Consider the following 17301-nt stretch of genomic DNA (forward strand, 5'->3'; position numbering starts at 1 on the left):
CATATTTACATTTTACACAGATCGAGACAGCCCGCGTTCCTATAAGATGGCTCCAATGACTGTCGAGATCTGGTTAAAAATGTCATATTTTATTCAAAAATACAAATAACATTTATGTATTGATCGATTTTATATAATAGTCCTTTTTGGTTTTTTTTCGATTCAACGCACACAAATATATGCACTCTTTTGTAGTCTCGGCTAGCCGCATAAATATGAGTTTTTGTCGGATTCTGACGTCAAATGGCTAAAAGAAGGACGTTTCAATGTCCAATGGATACAATATCTTTTGCTTTGCTCCTCTAGGTGTTACATTGTTTAAGTTTTCGGCATGTTAAAAGGAAGTGCGTTAACTAGTAATTTCGGGTAGCTCAACGATTCAAATAGGACAATTCCGGGAACGAAAGGTGTAACAGATAATATCTGCCTACTTTCAGAGAACTAAAAACAATTCTTTCGCGATCTTCCATCACCCTTTGATTATGACAGAAAGCTTTGATGTGAAAACGGCACTTGTTTTTTGTAAAACTATAAGCACTGCAGAGTAAGTTAACAGAGACGGTTTTTCTTCTGGATTTGTTTTAATAATGTGTTTGTTTTGTCTCGACTTGAATAGATTGTGTTTTTGTATTCGTTGTTGTGATTATGTGCCTTGTAGATTGTGTGTTTGTATTCGTTGTTGTGATTATGTGCCTTGGTGTGTTGTCAGATAAGACTGCTCGCAAGTACTTGATCTACTGGCGACTGGAAATGTGTGCCCGGAACGAACACAGAAAGGCACACCACAGATCAGAAACCTCTGCCACCAGCCACGTAAGTATCCACGGGTTATTTGATTTTTTTACCTGTTTTGGTGGTGAAGGGCTCCGCTCACATATGTAACTTCAGCAGGACCAACAACGCACTGCAGATTATCCCAGCCCGCTACACGTTGCATGAAAGGAAAACAGGCCAAGTACTCGTCATAATCCCTATCGCGGCATGAATAATATGCAGTGCGTCGTCTGTGCTGCTGACACTGCGCAGGTGTATTCTGCCCATTAGCAATACAGTGTTCTAGATGATCGAACGCGTAGCAAAGACCTGTACGCGTACGTGTAAATATTGCATCACCCGTGACTCACTTTTTTTCTCCAATGTATCAAATCATTCGTTGTTTTGCTCCCACCAAGACTGCAGATCTTGGCAAACGCGTGATGTAAAAACTAGATTTGATGACGTTACCCGTACACGTTCCCGTACATGTCCTCTAAAGTGCCACATCTAGATCTTGCTATTGCGTCACCCGTGACTCACTTTTTTTCTCCAATGTACCAAATCATAGGTTGTTTTGCTCCCACCAAGACGTGAAGATCTTGGCAAACGCGTGACGTACACACTGGATTTGATGACGTTACCCGTACACGTTCGCGTACACGTGCTGAAAATTACCACTTCTAGATCTTGCTAATACTAGTAGTAGTGCCCACGTCTGGTTGGCTGACTGGCTGGCTGGCTGTCTCTCAGTCCGTCTGTCCGTTTGTTTTGACATGTCTATGTTTATTAATTTGTATGTTGTTTGGATGGTAGGATCGTTTATAAATCCCACTTCAACTTCGGCTCCCTAACGGTTCGTCGGTATATTCGGCGGAACTTAGGGCCATCATCTTGGCGTTAAAACTAATTTATCAATCGACATGTCCGTCCAGAAAGTTCACTCACCCTTTTTTAGTCGACATTCACGACCTTCACACTAAGCTTATTTCTGAAGGCAAGATTATAAATTTAATGTGGGCGCCCAGTCATATGGGCATACAAGGCAACGAAGCTGCTGACAAGGCAGCAAAGGATGCTCTGGAGATGGCGGTTCCACCTCTTCCTGAGCTATTTGTTCCTTTCACCGACCTTCGTCGGAAAACCCTTTTTTACAGTTTAAAACTCTGGCAAGACCGTTGGTCCACCTGCAAGGAAAATAAACTGTATAAGATACGCCCTGAGCTATCAAAGCCCTTTCCTTTGTTGGCTTCAAGTAGAAAAGACGAAAGTGTTCTGGCTAGGCTACACACTGGTCACACTTATATAACGCATGTCCATCTGCTTAAAAGAGAAGAGGCACCATGGTGCCACGCCTGTGATCATAGTTTTTCTGTGAGCCATTTTCTCACCGAGTGTCCTCAACGAGTGAAGTATTTTGACACCTCGAGCTTGAAACATATTTTTACAGAGGTCAGCTCTGCAGCTCTCTTTGGCCTTTATTTTAAGATTTGAATTTTAAAAATCCTTGACACGTAGGGTTTCAATTTAGCTTTTATGTTCCATTCGGGTGACGTTCCTAATTTTGTTTATTAAAATTGGTTTAATTTAAATATGTGTAATGTTAAACTTGTGGGGTCCTGATTTGGCCTATAATTTTTATGGTCCGCTGGACCCAAAAAGCAACAACTAACTAAACTAAATTGAACTATCGTTTATAAATGTAATGGCATATCGGCTTTTATCCGAAATTGTTCTCGTTTGCATTTCTGAGTCTTTCAAACGATAAGACCAACTGTAAAAGTCTTTTTGGTGTATACATCTACATATTTACCACTGGTTTCGCTCGTTTTGAAATTAGGGTGGTGGTGGCTGATAACAAAATGAAGACTTAACGTATTAGCTTAATAACCTCGTCTGATGGAGAAACTCCAGGAGCTTGCCAAGACTCGACGAGTAGTCCTGCAATGGGTTCCAGCACACTGCGGAATTCCAGGCAATGAAACAGCTGATGAGCTCGCCAAACTCGGAGCCAGGGAGGAACAACCAGACAACCCGGTCAGCTTCGCTGAAAAGAAAACCCTCGTGAAGGCAGCAATGCGACCACAATCCACGAGAGACGCATATCATCTCCTAGAACGATGGCAGCAAGTAGTGATCATGCGACTACGAACTGGTCACTGTCGCCTCAACGCCCACATGTTCAGGAAGCTGAAGCTGACCCCATCACCAACCTGTCCCTGTGGTCTGGAAGACCAGACTCCAGAACATGTCTTAATGACATGCCCCCAACTCAAACCAATCAGAGACAAAGTGTGGCCAGCATCAGTCCCTCTCCGCACCAAACTCTATGGGAGCAGACAAGACCTGGAAGCCACGACGTCATTCGTCTCGCAGACTAAACTGATGGTGTGACGGCGAACGCAAGAAGAAGAAGAAGAAGCTTAATAACACAATTCAGATTCAGTGGTCAAAGTTTTCAAATATGAAATATTGACGAACACGCTTTCTGGTGTACTGGGTGTTATACATTTTTGTTTCCCCCATTTGCCAAGCACATCATTGTGGGGCTTTTAATCAATAACATGCATCCGTCTACAATGTATCATCATTCATCCTTCAACATTTATAATAAATATGTAAATGGCAAGTATACAAGACATATATATACAACATTAGGACATAACAAACAGACGGACATATAACATACCGTTCGCCTACAAGTAAGGCCTGAGCTTAACATAACATGCACATTATAATACTTGACATTATGGACGTATTACCTGCTTAATAATAATACAGTCAGATAATAATACCGTCAAACAAACAACAACAACAAAAAACATTAAAATAAAAATTAAAATAAAGACATATGTACACCAATCATCACATCTCTGCACAACCTAGCATACTACCTAACCAACTCTTCATATGGGGACCATAATTCTACAAATTTGGTAATGTTACCAGAATTGAAACTGGAATATTTTTCTATTTCAAATCTGTATTCACATTTTTTTGTTTTTTTGTTTAGTTAATTCACTTGATTTTAGGCCAATGAAACCTTTTTGAATTTGTGTACCCTATCTTTACGTTGTCCACGATGTTTACAGGAGCCTGCGTTCAGCCTGTACAACCTGCAGCCTGACTGCGAGTACTCGGTGCGTGTGCACCCAGTCAACGTGAAGGGCCGGACAGGGGCCGCCACTGTCACTAACTTCCTCACGCCGCCATGTCACCTCATCAAGGTCACGCAAGGGAAAGCACCCACATGTCACACGGCCGGTAAGTCATGGTGTTTTTTCTTTTTAATTGCTTCCCTTTGAAATGTTGCCCACAATCAGACAATACAATAATGTGTATTGAAATAAATTGATGAACACTGCGATGGTGGTGTTGCTTTGGATCTGTGAACTGTCTCCATAAACGAAGAGAAGTAGAGGTTACATGCCGGAATATTTATAGTAGTGGTCGAAGGAAAAAAGCAGAGGGGGAATAGATGATAATGAACTGATTTGCTAGAACAACTTTATTCTTGATTGGACGTAGTCCTGACACCTAAGACTGTGGTTGGACAAATGAAATACAAGAGCACAAACATTTTACAGGGTTGCCCCGCAATGTCCGTGTGAATCAGAACCAAACATTTGGGGGGTGAAAGTCTTGAACCAAGAAACAAAGTTATATTGTGTATAATACCCCCTTTTAAGACCCCCCAATTTAAGATTCCCTCCATTTCAAGACCCTGTTTTTTCATACTTTTTGTTCATAAACTCTGTAAATTTACCTCCTTTTTAAGATCTGGTTTTCTCAGATTTTGTGAAGGCCTTACAAGGTTGGTTCCGCTGTAACAACACTTGCTTTGCACTGTTTCAGACCCGCCGGGCCGTGTGGAAGGTTTGCATAGCGAGACGTCTCGATGCGTTACTGTCCTGCGCTGGCTACCTCCTACGTCACGGGGCGCCCAGGTCCACACATATGACGTCATGTGGGGCGAAACGGAGGCTGGAGCTTACTCCACTGCCACTGTGATCTATTCGTCTGCACCTGAACAGTTTTCTGTGCCTGGAGTGAGTCTTTGTTAAAAACGGGTTGTGTTTGTATTCTAGAAAAGTGGACACTGGTATTGGCTAAGTTTATCTTGTCTGTTTGGCGTGCTTGTCTTTCCGTCCATTTGCTCGTGTCTGCCCTCCGCCCATCTCTTCTTTTTGTTTTATATATATAAGTTTACTGCAATGCTGCTTTGTCTGGGTCACAGTCTCCCAGGTTAATATAATTGTGCCCAATTTAAGAGATGTTTTTGTTTTGTCTTGTATGGGGCCTTTGTCGGATGGGGGTGGTGGGGGGGTGGTTGTTGACATTAGCAACAGCAAACGACAAGCATTGCATTTTTGACATTGTTTTCGTTATTTATGTACCTATTCTGATGAAGGAAACTGAAAATAAGAGAATGAGAGTATGTTCGATAGGACACCAAAAGGATTTTCGATGTAGTCGTGGCGGTGAAATTTTGGCGTGACTGTATTCATGGCAAGTTTTATGTCTTTATGTTATACACTTAGTAAATCATTCTTCATTAAAAATATTCTCTAGATACGATTGACAATACATGATTAACATTATTTTATCTTTGTATCCATTCCAGGAACGAATATAAACACTATTTCATAATAGCAAATAGCCGCACCTTTCCATCTTCTGAAATGCTTTTAAAACGAGTTACGCCAAAATTCACCGACGACGTCGGTTTGTTAAATCAGCATGGACGATGAATGTACTAACTGACAATGCCGTTGTTTGTGTTCAGAACGTGACGCACGTGCAGCTAGGCAAGCTGACAGCAGGACAGCACTACACTGTACAGGTCAGCGCGACCTCTCTGGGCGGCTCCAGTCGGCCCGCCATCCTCAGTCTTGTGGCGCCCGCATCTGAGGAGTCGTGTCGTGGGACTGATGGTAAGTTTCTTTGTGGATGTGTAGTACTAGAGAAATGACTACAACCTCATAGTAGTTGATACTGCCATGCTGACGCTGGCCAATCTGAATTGCTGTCGATATCAGGATAGAACTTGGATAAGATCTGTGTATGTATCATGCAGTTTGTGATCACTTGGTGATTTACTGATTGTGTGTGCATGTTTGGTGGAGTTGGGTGGGAGTGGGGGTGGGGGGTTACTTTGTGGGTGTGAGTGTCTGTTTTCACGTGTGTGTGTGTGTGTGTCTGTGTCTGTCTGTGTCTGTCTGTCTGTGTTCAGAATCATCTAACCCTCACGCCAAACGATAATTTCTTCAGAGCTCACATTGTCAGCGCACCGTGAAACATTTGAATCTGGTGAATAAATTCAGTCAAAATGAATTATCGAACAGTTGTTGAGGCGTTTCTTCAAAATGGATGAACAGTGAACACCGGCCCTCCTCTTTTGAAATCTTAAAACGATCGGAGCAAAAGGTCTTAAAAGGGAGGGAGTCTTAAAACTGGGGTCAATTTATAAAGATTATGAAGAGAGAATGTGAAAAAGCAAGGTGTTAATAGGGCGGAGGTTTTAAATCGGGAGTTTTAAAATGGGGGACCCATTGTATATAACTGTTCTTACTTATCGTAGTTGTAATTACGTTTTTTTCTGTTAAAAGATTTGAAGGATCATCCTGGTTCAACAACAACAGCAACGACAACAACAACAACAGACGATACTACAATCGTCAACAAAAATGACTCCAGTGTTTCACACAACACTTCGTCACCTTCACCAAAGAAAGCCACTCCCACTGACGCTCCTCTCTCTCCCCTCACCTCTCCCCCAACCCCCTCCACCAAAGACTTGTCCAGTTCTACAGCAAGCAGCATTGTCACAGCGACGTCAGGCAGGTCGCGGCACAACACGGACACAGTTGTTGGAGGTGACCCTGCTGGCAGCACATTCAGCATCAATACTCAGCCCAATGCTACTAACCCCACTCCTACCTCCACACACAGAAATGCTCACAGCAGAGACTTGGAGGCGAGCACTGTGAGCACACACTCTGCACGCGATGGTGTGACTTTAAGTTTGCATCCCTCGACGCCCTCACGCGGAACCGATGTTAAAGGGGCGAGTGTGACGCTTCAGGCTTCGTTTGTAACTTTGCTGATGTGTTTGCTGTTCTTGGGTGTGTGTTCGTGACAGCAAGGATGAATCAGTGTGCGGAAAAGAGTTTGCAGGTGACACAGGAGATTTTTCTCCTGTCACACCGTTGTTGAGATTACAGGAGGTAAGATTTAAAAAGTGGACTCACAGGGTAGGCTTTCGATAGGGAAGAACAAGGAGAAAACGTTGAAGATGTATCGACCAGATTAGGTGATATTAAATCACATGTTAGAGGTTGATAGTGTCTACTTAATAAACGAACGGGGTAGGCTTTTGATAGAGAAACGATACTTACGAGCAAACACAATGCAAAGTATGAATAGGCCTTTGTGATGTGTAGGTTGACATAACAGGATATCTGCAGTATAAGCATTTGAACAGACCTACTGTTACTTTTTACGTGATACTCAGTATATTAAAGCTAGACGTTTTGCATGTGAAAGATATTCGTTAGTGAAACTACTGAGCACTTTGGCAATCGTGATGTTAACAACTTATAAGTACGAGATAGCAGTGTGACAACATTGAAAAGGTCGTCCCTCTATGCGCAAAAGAAGGTTTCTCTCAGTTTTTCCATCGTATAATTTTGCTGGGAATATTTCAACGAAATCGTCGCGATATAACCTTCGTGGTTGAAAACGACGTTAAACACCAAATAAAGAAAGATTTCAACGAAAACTAAATTCGTCGTACCGGCCCGTTATTAATAAAAGCGGCATAATAAAAACCAATAAGGGTTCAATGTTACAGCCCGAAAATGCTCTCAGTCTCGGGATATGACGAGATTTGGGGAATATATTTGTCACCACCAATGAACGTTTCGTTTTATAGGCCTACTGAAAATCGTCAGATTTGTGCACAAAGACTGCCAGATAGAGAGACAGACAGAGAGACAGAGAGAGAGACACAGACAGAGACAGACAGAGAGAGAGAGACGGAGACTGAGAGAGAAACAGAGAGAAACAGAGAGAGAGAGGGATAGATGTGCTAAAGAGAAAGGTGATGTCGCAAGGGGAGGCAGAGCGTATACATGCTTTTCAAGCTCCTTGTTATTAAGATGCTGTTAACTTGATGTCTTTGACAGTTTCTGCGACTCCTCAAGGCTTTTCAAGCTAAAGAAAAAGAAGGAGAAAAACGCTGAACATTTCTTGATCAGATTCTGCGACATCAAATCGCAAATTAGAGAGTGGCAGCATTAGTTTGCCCAACAAACAAGGGAGGCAACAAAATATCTTGCCCCTGCACAAGCACTGGTGATTGGTGAAATGTTAGTCTTTGTGGTTTGTTTTGTTAGCGTGACAATACTGAACATCTTAGACAAGAAATGTTGTCATCATTTTCACGAGTTTTCATTCACAAACACCTGGGAAATAAATCTTATGTTCCCCATGCAATAACTCGAGGTGGTGAATGGGTTTGAGCTTTCAGGTGAAACGTGGATTGTCAAAGTAAAAGCCAATCAGGCTGATTGTTTGATGTGTGGAACCATCGCGGCTTTGGATTTGCGTTTCCGAGGACAACGATTGTAAGCATTCACTCTCAAAGACCCAATCAATGTTGATAATTACCGCGGCGACTCATGGTCAAATTTGCAACTTATCTCTGTAATCGCAAAATCCACAATGAAAAGTCATAAATACTTAAAAAGAAAAGAAATATGCTCAACACTTACTGAACTCACACGTATGATCGCAGCTCTGTACATTTTCAGACTGGAAGAAAAGCCTCAACAAGCTACGTTTGACGTCACATACAAGGTTGACGTGTTATCTCGAGCTACTGTGACGATGCTTTGTGGCCCGGAGTTGGATTCTAAAAATTCGTCTCCCTGTGGGTTATTGTGCATTTTGTTGCACAACCAAAATGATGACAAAAACGATGTTTGGTGGCTTGTCGTCAGACCAGCATTTTGTTGTTGGTCCTCGGGGAGCATATCGCCTTTTGTCTCATATTTATCAACCGCGGCCTTCGACCTTGGTCGATAAAGATGAAACAAAAGACGATATGGTCCCCTTGGACCAACAGAAAAGCTGGTCTGTCAACAAGCCACCAAACATCTTATAATGTTTGCAAGTGTGGTTTTCTTGGACATACCGACGGTTTGGCCCAACTGCCAAATGTTTCCTTTTTCAAGGAACCATGTAATGATGTTACGAGAGTAGCACAAGTTTGTATGGGGCGGGGATATAGCTCAGTTGGTAGCGCGCTGGATTTGTATTCAGTTGGCCGCTGTCAGCGTGAGTTCGATCCCAGGTTCGGCGGAAATTTATTTCACAGAGTCAACTTTGTGTGCAGACTCTCTTCGGTGTCCGAACCTCCCCCCGTGTACACTACATTGGGTGTGCACGTTAAAGATCCCACGATTGACAAAAGGGTCTTTCCTGGCAAAATTGCTAAGGCACAGTTACTAATTGTCTACCTATACCCGTGTGACTTGGAATAATAGGCCGCGAAAGGTAAATATGCGCCGAAATGGCTGCAATCTACTGGCCGTATAAAATTTCATCTCACACGGCATCACTGCAGAGCGCCTAGAACTGTACCCACGGAATATGCGCGATATAAAGACTCATTGATTGATTGATTGATAAGCAGTGAGTGTGATGATATTGATAGGCTAGCTAGTAGTAAAATTATAATGTTTCACTCGGTCTCAAAATTTTTCTTAACTTGATTAATATGAGTTAATTATTATTTAGATATGTTTTGTTCATTATTAGTCAACAACAAAAAAACACCCTTAGTTTTGATTCTTTGTTGATGTTTATTGACCTTACCTTTTTTTCATCGTGGCGACTTGATTTTATACGATGTTGAGAATGGGACTATCAGTATCTTTATTCCAACTAACCAGAGCGTCAGCCCAAAAAATCAATAAAAACTGATTTCAATTTTTTGACTCAAACTTAAATGGTTAGGTTATACTTTCAACACAAGTGTGCTACTCAACTTGCTAGTATTCGCATTAATTCTTTGACAAAGCATGGTGTTTTCCATGTCGACATCAGGTGTTGTAGGTGTGTGCAGTGTGACTGACAATGGTGTTTGCACAATCCTGTTGTTTACAAAGTACTGTGCTTGGGAAGTGCAAGGGAGACAACCCCAGGTTGAAGAAACCGTTCCACTTGTGTAAGCAAGTGTGAACACCACCAATACAGATCTGTCACAACTTTTGGGTGACATAGGAGCGTCCTTCCACGCATAACATTACTAGAAGTCAATAACCTCCATGATTCCTATGCAGAGTAAATATTTCTGGCTGAATTGATTTCGCATATTAACTAGAACAAGAACAAATAGGCTACTTAGTTATAAATCTGTCTTTAACAAACATAAATTTGCCTCAAGGCCTTACTTACAACTACAATACGATACTGCACAAGGACATATAAAGTTTAAACATTTGATTTCACATCCTGTATGGTAATTCAATACCGTGTACAATTTCGATGATACAGGTGTCTTATACGAAATTACTTTTGTAAATGGAATCCCGCTTTGCACCAAAACAACCAAGCTGTGGATTTGTGTATGCCTTCAAGTGTAAGAATGGTTTTATCTCCTGAAAAAGCCTGGACAGACCTATTGTGATTACAATAATTATGCTTTACGAGGAAAGGAAGGCCTGTTAGTACAGCCTGTGCACATTCCCTCTCGCTGATGTTCGTAAATGACGCCAATGGAGGCGCATGCGCTAAACACGTAATTCTCTGCTTCTTTGAATTCTGATATTTCAGGCCACTGTAAATTGTTCATAACTTAGTGATTAGAATTTCCGTCTGTGTTTGGTGTTCGATTATTTAAAATAGTGTTTCTTGATGACAAGTCACTAAAATGGCTTTGAATAATAGCCACACCAGTGAGCGAAGTAGCTAAGCTTCTGATGTATAGTTAAATCTTTTGTAATTTTCTGGCTTTGATTTTGTTGTATGTTTTTTGTTTTTGTATTGTTTTGTTTTTGTTTTTATTTTCCTTTCTGGTGTGGTTTTAGTAATGAGACGTGCCCTATGTAGGCTAGTAAAGGACAAAGTGTGCGATTCTCTTAACGAAAGAATTCATATTTGGCGGAACTGGTGAAACTTTTAGTCCACACCCTAATGTAGCTAACATAAAGATGATTTCGCTGTTGAGAGAAACAGCGAGAAAAGTGTGTGTGTGTGTGTGTGTGTGTGTGTGTGTGTGTGTGTGTATGTGTGTGTGTGTATGTGTTTGTGCGCGCGTGCGCGTGAGTGTGTGTGTGTGTGTGTGTGTGTGTGTGCGAGAGAGAGACAGTTGCAATGTACACATGTTCGATTTAAAAGATTGTGAGAATATAGTACATGTTTTGAATTGTACATAATGTTTCAAGAAAGCTTTAAATAATTCTGTGTGCTAACCGTAACGAGAATGTATGGGGACTATAACGCGTGAATTAGAAAAAGACGAAACGATGCAGAGAGATACAGCTACAGCTAAACCCTCTTTGGATTTTGTTTCAGAACATATTTTCACCATTTTTGTATTTTCTCTTTGTGTGTGTATGGTAAATGTACAGACCGTTTACCACCGCTACTGCAATCACAGTTTTATATTTTAAACTTTTGAAATCTGTTAAAGGCTGGTAATTTTTCGAGAGAGCCAGCTGTTTTGTATTCTTATGCAAAGCTTTTTTTTTAATATCGTATATATTTTTTTATAACCTAGGAATAATATCACGTATAGCAGAGTACTCAATATGTATTACTTTGCCTAGTCAGCGAAACACTATTTTCAAGTGTGCTTGTCTAAATAAACTGTACAATAATATTTTTATGCGTTTTGAAATGTACAACTTATTGTACTCTTGAAGAGAAATGGCACTCATGTACGTCTGCGAGGTAATGTCTGATTTGCTTTCTTTTCCATGTAGATATTATGTATGCTTTATATGAACTTTAGTTACATATTAACAGGCAAATACCAAGTATGCCTATAAGACAAAAATAGAGAATACTACATTGCTTGCTGTGTGGTACCAGATTTACACGAGTTGATTTTTCAAATAGTGAACAGCTCGCTTTCGCTCGCAGTTCAATATTTTAAAAAAACAACCTCGTGTAAATCTGGTACGACACAGCAAGCCATGTAGTATTCTCTATTTACATACTTTGAATGGCCATGTTTCGAAAAGTATTGAAAACGCAAAATGTCTTTCGGTATTCTGAGACTCACTCTCTCTCTCTCTCTCTCTCTCTTTCTTTCTCTCTCTCTCTCTCTCTCTCTCTCTCTCTCTCTCTCTCTCTCTCTCTCTTTCTCAGTTCAGGGAATGAAAAGATTAATCACTGTGACATGATCTATGTACACATGTATTACTGTCTGATGTATACAAATTTGGGTCATTTATGAAACACAATATTTGCTATGATTATGTTGTATATGGACGCATACCCTTCAGAAGGGGCTCTGGCCTAAAACTGAATAAACTTTCGTATTCTCTCTCTCTCTCTCTCTCTCTCTCTCTCTCTCTCTCTCTCTCTCTCTCTCTCTCTCTCTCTCTCTCTCTCTCTCTCTCTCTCTCTCTCTCTCTCTCTCTCTCTCTCTCTCTCTCTCTCTCTCTCTCTCTCTCTCTCTCTCTCTCTCTCTCTCTCTCTCTCTCTCTCTCTCTCTCAGTCTATGTGTGGAGATGGATTATGCGTGGTACTCTGTGAGATATTGAATACAGTACAACTCTGATTAGTATTTGTTATTTTCTTCTAAATACAAGTAAGCCTTTTCGTGCCTGGTTAATGAATGATAGCACTGCATCATGTCAGTTTGCGAATGCGTTTGTTTGAGTGAGGGACTAAAAGAATGTGATTGTGTGTGTATATGTGTGTGTGTGTGTGTGTGTGTGTGTGTGTCAGTTTGCATGTATGTTTATATTTTTTTTAAAGATGGAATAAACCTTCCATGATCACACTGGTTTCAAATACTATGTTGTGTGTGTGTGTGTGTGTGTGTGTGTGTGTGTGTGTGTGTGTGTGTGTGTGTGTGTGTGTGTGTGTGTGTGTGTGTGTATTTGTGACAAATGAAAGATTTAATAAATGTGTGATTCAAAATCACATTATTTATATTTGATATTGTTTGCGTTTCTCTTGTACTCTGGAAACTCGTAGCCGCGCGTGACTTAGAATTAGAAAAGTCTTGTTCGTGAGCTTATTGGTATTTTCTCGTGTATGTGTGTGTGTGTGTGTGTGTGTCAGAGAATTTGGACTAAGAAACAGGAGAGAGTCTGTTGATGTACATGTGCTTTTATTTGTTGTCATTTATAATATGTTCACACACATCCGAGAACAACAGTCCAGTTAAAGTTGAAGTGATAATTAAAGAAGAATACACCAATGATATCATTCAAAATAAAGTTTATTAAAATAACTCCATTTAATTATTACTCCACACAAATAAAATTAAAAAATCCTATCCATATTTAGCAATCAATGTTCTAAAAGCGATAACAAATGAACAAAACTATAAGCATACTGTTTTAGTGTAAGTTTTATTTTGTCGCTCAAGATTTTGTATCAGGATGCTCTTGGGATTGATCTAAGCGGTTGCCCATGAAGCGTACCTCGTTACGACAACTTTACTAGAGTTGTGCACCTTGTGTCTCTGTCGCTCTCTCTCGTGCTCTCTGTCTCTCTCTCAGTCTCACCGCGTCGGACAACTCATAATCTTCACTCAGCTCTATTCACCCAAACAGATTATGTACATTTTTTGTTGTTTTCTTTATTTCTTCAATGATATTGTTTGTAGATCGTTAGCCAAACGTCAGTTCGACTTTTATACCGCAGAATATCTCAATCGTTTTGCTGAAAAAAGTAGTCCCCGAGTTAACGATAAATATGCAGATGACCTCTAAATTATTCAAATGTACTCTGAGATCAAAGACAATGACCAATGACAGGTGAGATCGAGACTCGGTTGTGTTGTCCAGAATAATCCCTTCTACAGCTAACAGAGACAAAGAGGCAGGTCATGGGATAAAAGATGATAATCTTCAGTGAAATGAACCCCTACAAGCGGACAAAAACATCTGCTACTTCGGCAAATTCATTGAGTTGTTTCAGAGGCTCTTGCAGAGAAAAATATGTGCAACTTGTCTTAACTTCATTTTCTCTTAACCTGTTTCACATGGTATGAGTTACCTCCCCTTCCTTTAAAAGTTCTAGAACATTGATCAGCAAATGATCAACCTCATGTCTTCACTTGTTTCTGGCAGTTAAGAATTAAACATAAACAAGAAATTCCTTCGAGGTAGGAAAAACACCCCCGTTGGTCAAAGGGAAATAACCATTCTCACTGCCACCAACTGAGAAGGTTATTTCCCTTTGACCATTAATATGTTACTCTATAAGTCCTTGTAGAATCTTAATCCACCAATAACTCCCTAACCGTGTGTTTGACTGGTCCCAATTTTTGTAAGGACCGTCTCAGGAATGTATAGAACCTGTTCACCAAGTTTGGTGACGATCGGTCAGTTCATTCTTGAGATCTATAAGCGAACACAAACACACAAACACACAAACACATCGAGCGAAACCTATACACACCCCCATACCGGGGGTGTAATAACGATGGTGGTTATGCTAGCATAGCAATTTATAAGAGTTACATTCCTTGCGGTTCCAGAATAAAAATGTCATATCACATGCAGCTGAAATTAAACAACAACGTTCAAACAAACCTCTCTCACAGGCTTCTGGTATTATGGAATCTGTTATGTTTGATTGCGTTTGTTTTCGTACAAGATATCCTCATCAAGTGTGTGTGTTTGGATTAGAATGTTAATGGAATGTCCGTCTCTGTATTCAATTGCCTGTGCCAGGGCAATATTAACATCATTTGACTGTTTCTGGCATTCTTCATCGGGTAAACTGCCTCTCGATGAACATTCACTTTTGGAGCTGCAGGGGGACTGCTGTGTGGTTTCAGGAGAGGAAACGACTGAAGGCGAGGGTTGTAATGTGCCCAGCTGATGCTTTGCCTCGTCATAGTCATCCATGGCTGGCTCAGCTTCTGATTCCATTATAACCAAAGACCGGCTTCCAAAATAAGTATTGCGCTGCTCCGCTTTGCATTTGTATACTTTCACAAGTCCACTTTCGTTTTGCCTCATTGGCTTGCTGTAAAATGAAAACAAAATAGTACGTCTGCTTTTCAGTTCTGCATGTTGCTCGCGTTAGAAGTTTCCCTAGTTTTCAAAAAACATCTTGAAAGTTTGACAGTAATACCCAGGCCTAGGCAACAGCTAAAATATGTTCGTAATGCAAACCCCTCAAATAGACACAATTTCAAATCATGGTATGCAAAGCAGCCAAACCCATCCGACCCCCCCCCCCCCCCCACCCTCACCTGTTTTATTCAGTGGAAAAAAATAAAGCAGTATATGGCCAATGCAATAAGTATTGCGATTCTATTGCAGAATATTGATCAAAGAATGTAGAAATGCCATGACATCAAAACAGGTGATAATAGCTTTTCTAAACATATCTGTCAGTGCCCTTTTGTTTGTTCGTTCATGGGCTGAAACTCCCACAGCTTTTACGTATAAGACCGTTTTTACCCCGCCATTTAGGCAGCCATACGCCGCTTTCGGAGGAAGCATGCTGGGTATTTTCGTGTTTCTATAACCCACCGAACTCTGACATGGATTACAGGATCTTTTTCGTGCGCACTTGGTCTTGTGTTTGCGTGTACACACGGGGGTGTTCGGACCACAGAACTTATATATTATATCTAATATAAGTTCTGTGGTTCGGACACCGAGGAGAGTCTGCACACAAAGTTGACTCTGAGAAATAAATCTCTCGCCGAATGTGGGGACGAACTGACGCTGACAGCGGCCAACTGGATACAAATCCAGCGCGCTACCGACTGAGCTACGTCCCCGCGGCCTGTTGAACACCAACAGTTTTGTCCATCATTTTGGACCGGCCAGAGCACAAGGCGCTTTGCTTTTCAAACACAATAGAAGAAAAAGTAAATGTACAAATGGTCGTCAAAACACACTTACTGTAAAATGCAGCGGAGTGAAGTTTCCAGCTCTGCCAAGGCTACGAGTGATTTGCTTCAGATTACATGTAAACAGTCTTCCGTTCTACCCCTACGTTATTTGTGAGTGTCTGGAGTCTCGTCAAACCGTCAGTACAGTTTACGTGTAGTCTACTGGCACAATAATGTGTCACTGGTCGTCGTAGCTGTGATATATAATTATTTTCTAAAGCTCAGAACTATATGCAAGCAGTTTTGCGTTCTACTCCATAAGGCATTTATGAGTGACTAGAACCGGGGTGAACAGCTCGCAAAGTCTAGTCAGAATTTGCAGAAAATGATTGATCGTGCCATGGTTGTGATCAGTCTGAATTTTGTTCGAAAGAAGGATACTCTATGGAAAATTACGTCAGTTTGACATTGGCGGATACATTGCATTGAGTTTAGTTGTAGTTGTCTCTGTGGACACAGAATGCTTTTGTTATTAATTCATGAAGAGGCTGTAAACAGCTCCAAGGGTGACTCCAAATGACTGTTTGTCTGTCTGTATGTTTGTTTTGTTTGCTTGTTAAAATGATTTGTAAATCTAGGAACCCAAAGGCTGTTGCGTTTTTATAAAGCAAGAATGTTTCATATTGATTTCTCATGCCCGCTTGAATGGAGACACGAAGTAAACAGATCGGAGAGCGAAATCACACACACTGACACGAACGCACGCGTACTCACAGCCTTACATACACTCTCAGCCGAAACGCACACACACACACACACACAACCACACACACAACCACACACACACACACACACCACCACCACCACCACCACCACCATCATCATCGTCATCACCAGTGGCAGCATACATTTTTTTTTTCCTTGTCCCGGTGTGCTCTCACGCCGCCCCGTCCCTGCACTCGCTGCTCCATCCACCTCTGAATTTCGTTCCGCTGCCAGACTTGTCGGAGGGATGTCGGGTAGTTGCGGTAGGCTACCCTCGGAAGATGACACTGCACTTCTGCTGAGTCACTTCGACGGTGTTCAGTAGTGGGTCTGTCCCGAGCTGACGGACGCAGCCCACTACCTACTATGCCCCCTACTAACGACATTGACTGCTAAGTCGCGGAGCCAGACTGAGTGAGGGTCCCCCTCCAGAGAGCAGACCGCCACCACGTCCCTCCGTCGACCCCCCCAGAACGTCACACGTTGAAGACTGACAGCAGAAGTACTATTCAGGGAAGGATGGAACAGGAACACTGAGACCAAGGTCACCATGAGAGCTCCGGGCATGAAGGGCCACAAGAGCAAGGACAATTTATAATTTTGGATGATTAATGAGATGAGGATGATTATAATGATGATGCTATGGATTTCCAATTTGGTTTGAGACTACGGGGCAGCACTCTACGCTTACTGTCATAATATATCCTGGTGTCAACCAGGCCCGAGAACTGCCGCACCTG

At 41.5% G+C, this 17301-nt stretch overlaps 1 protein-coding gene and 1 long non-coding RNA gene across 3 annotated transcripts in view; one reads left to right on the plus strand and one right to left on the minus strand.

Moving 5' to 3' along the window:
• LOC138983872 (anosmin-1-like) overlaps positions 1–12770 on the plus strand; it is a 34133-nt gene extending 21363 nt beyond the window's left edge. For both annotated transcript variants that reach the window (XM_070357202.1, XM_070357203.1), the window contains exons 13-17: positions 710–813; positions 3846–4017; positions 4609–4802; positions 5540–5687; positions 6363–12770. In XM_070357202.1, coding sequence (XP_070213303.1) covers positions 710–813; positions 3846–4017; positions 4609–4802; positions 5540–5687; positions 6363–6892 — 1148 coding nt within the window. In that variant the 3' untranslated portion in view covers positions 6893–12770. The remainder of the gene's footprint in view (positions 1–709; positions 814–3845; positions 4018–4608; positions 4803–5539; positions 5688–6362) is intronic.
• A 428-nt stretch (positions 12771–13198) lies between these two features.
• On the minus strand, positions 13199–16523 carry LOC138983874 (uncharacterized). The gene is made up of 2 exons (XR_011461296.1): positions 15867–16523; positions 13199–14976 (listed from the first exon to the last, which is right to left on the minus strand). It is a non-coding gene; the product is annotated as an uncharacterized lncRNA (long non-coding RNA).
• Between the last annotated feature and the right edge of the window lie 778 nt (positions 16524–17301).

The sequence above is a fragment of the Littorina saxatilis genome, linkage group LG13 (genome assembly GCF_037325665.1).
Source record: "Littorina saxatilis isolate snail1 linkage group LG13, US_GU_Lsax_2.0, whole genome shotgun sequence".
Classification (NCBI taxonomy): domain Eukaryota; kingdom Metazoa; phylum Mollusca; class Gastropoda; order Littorinimorpha; family Littorinidae; genus Littorina; species Littorina saxatilis.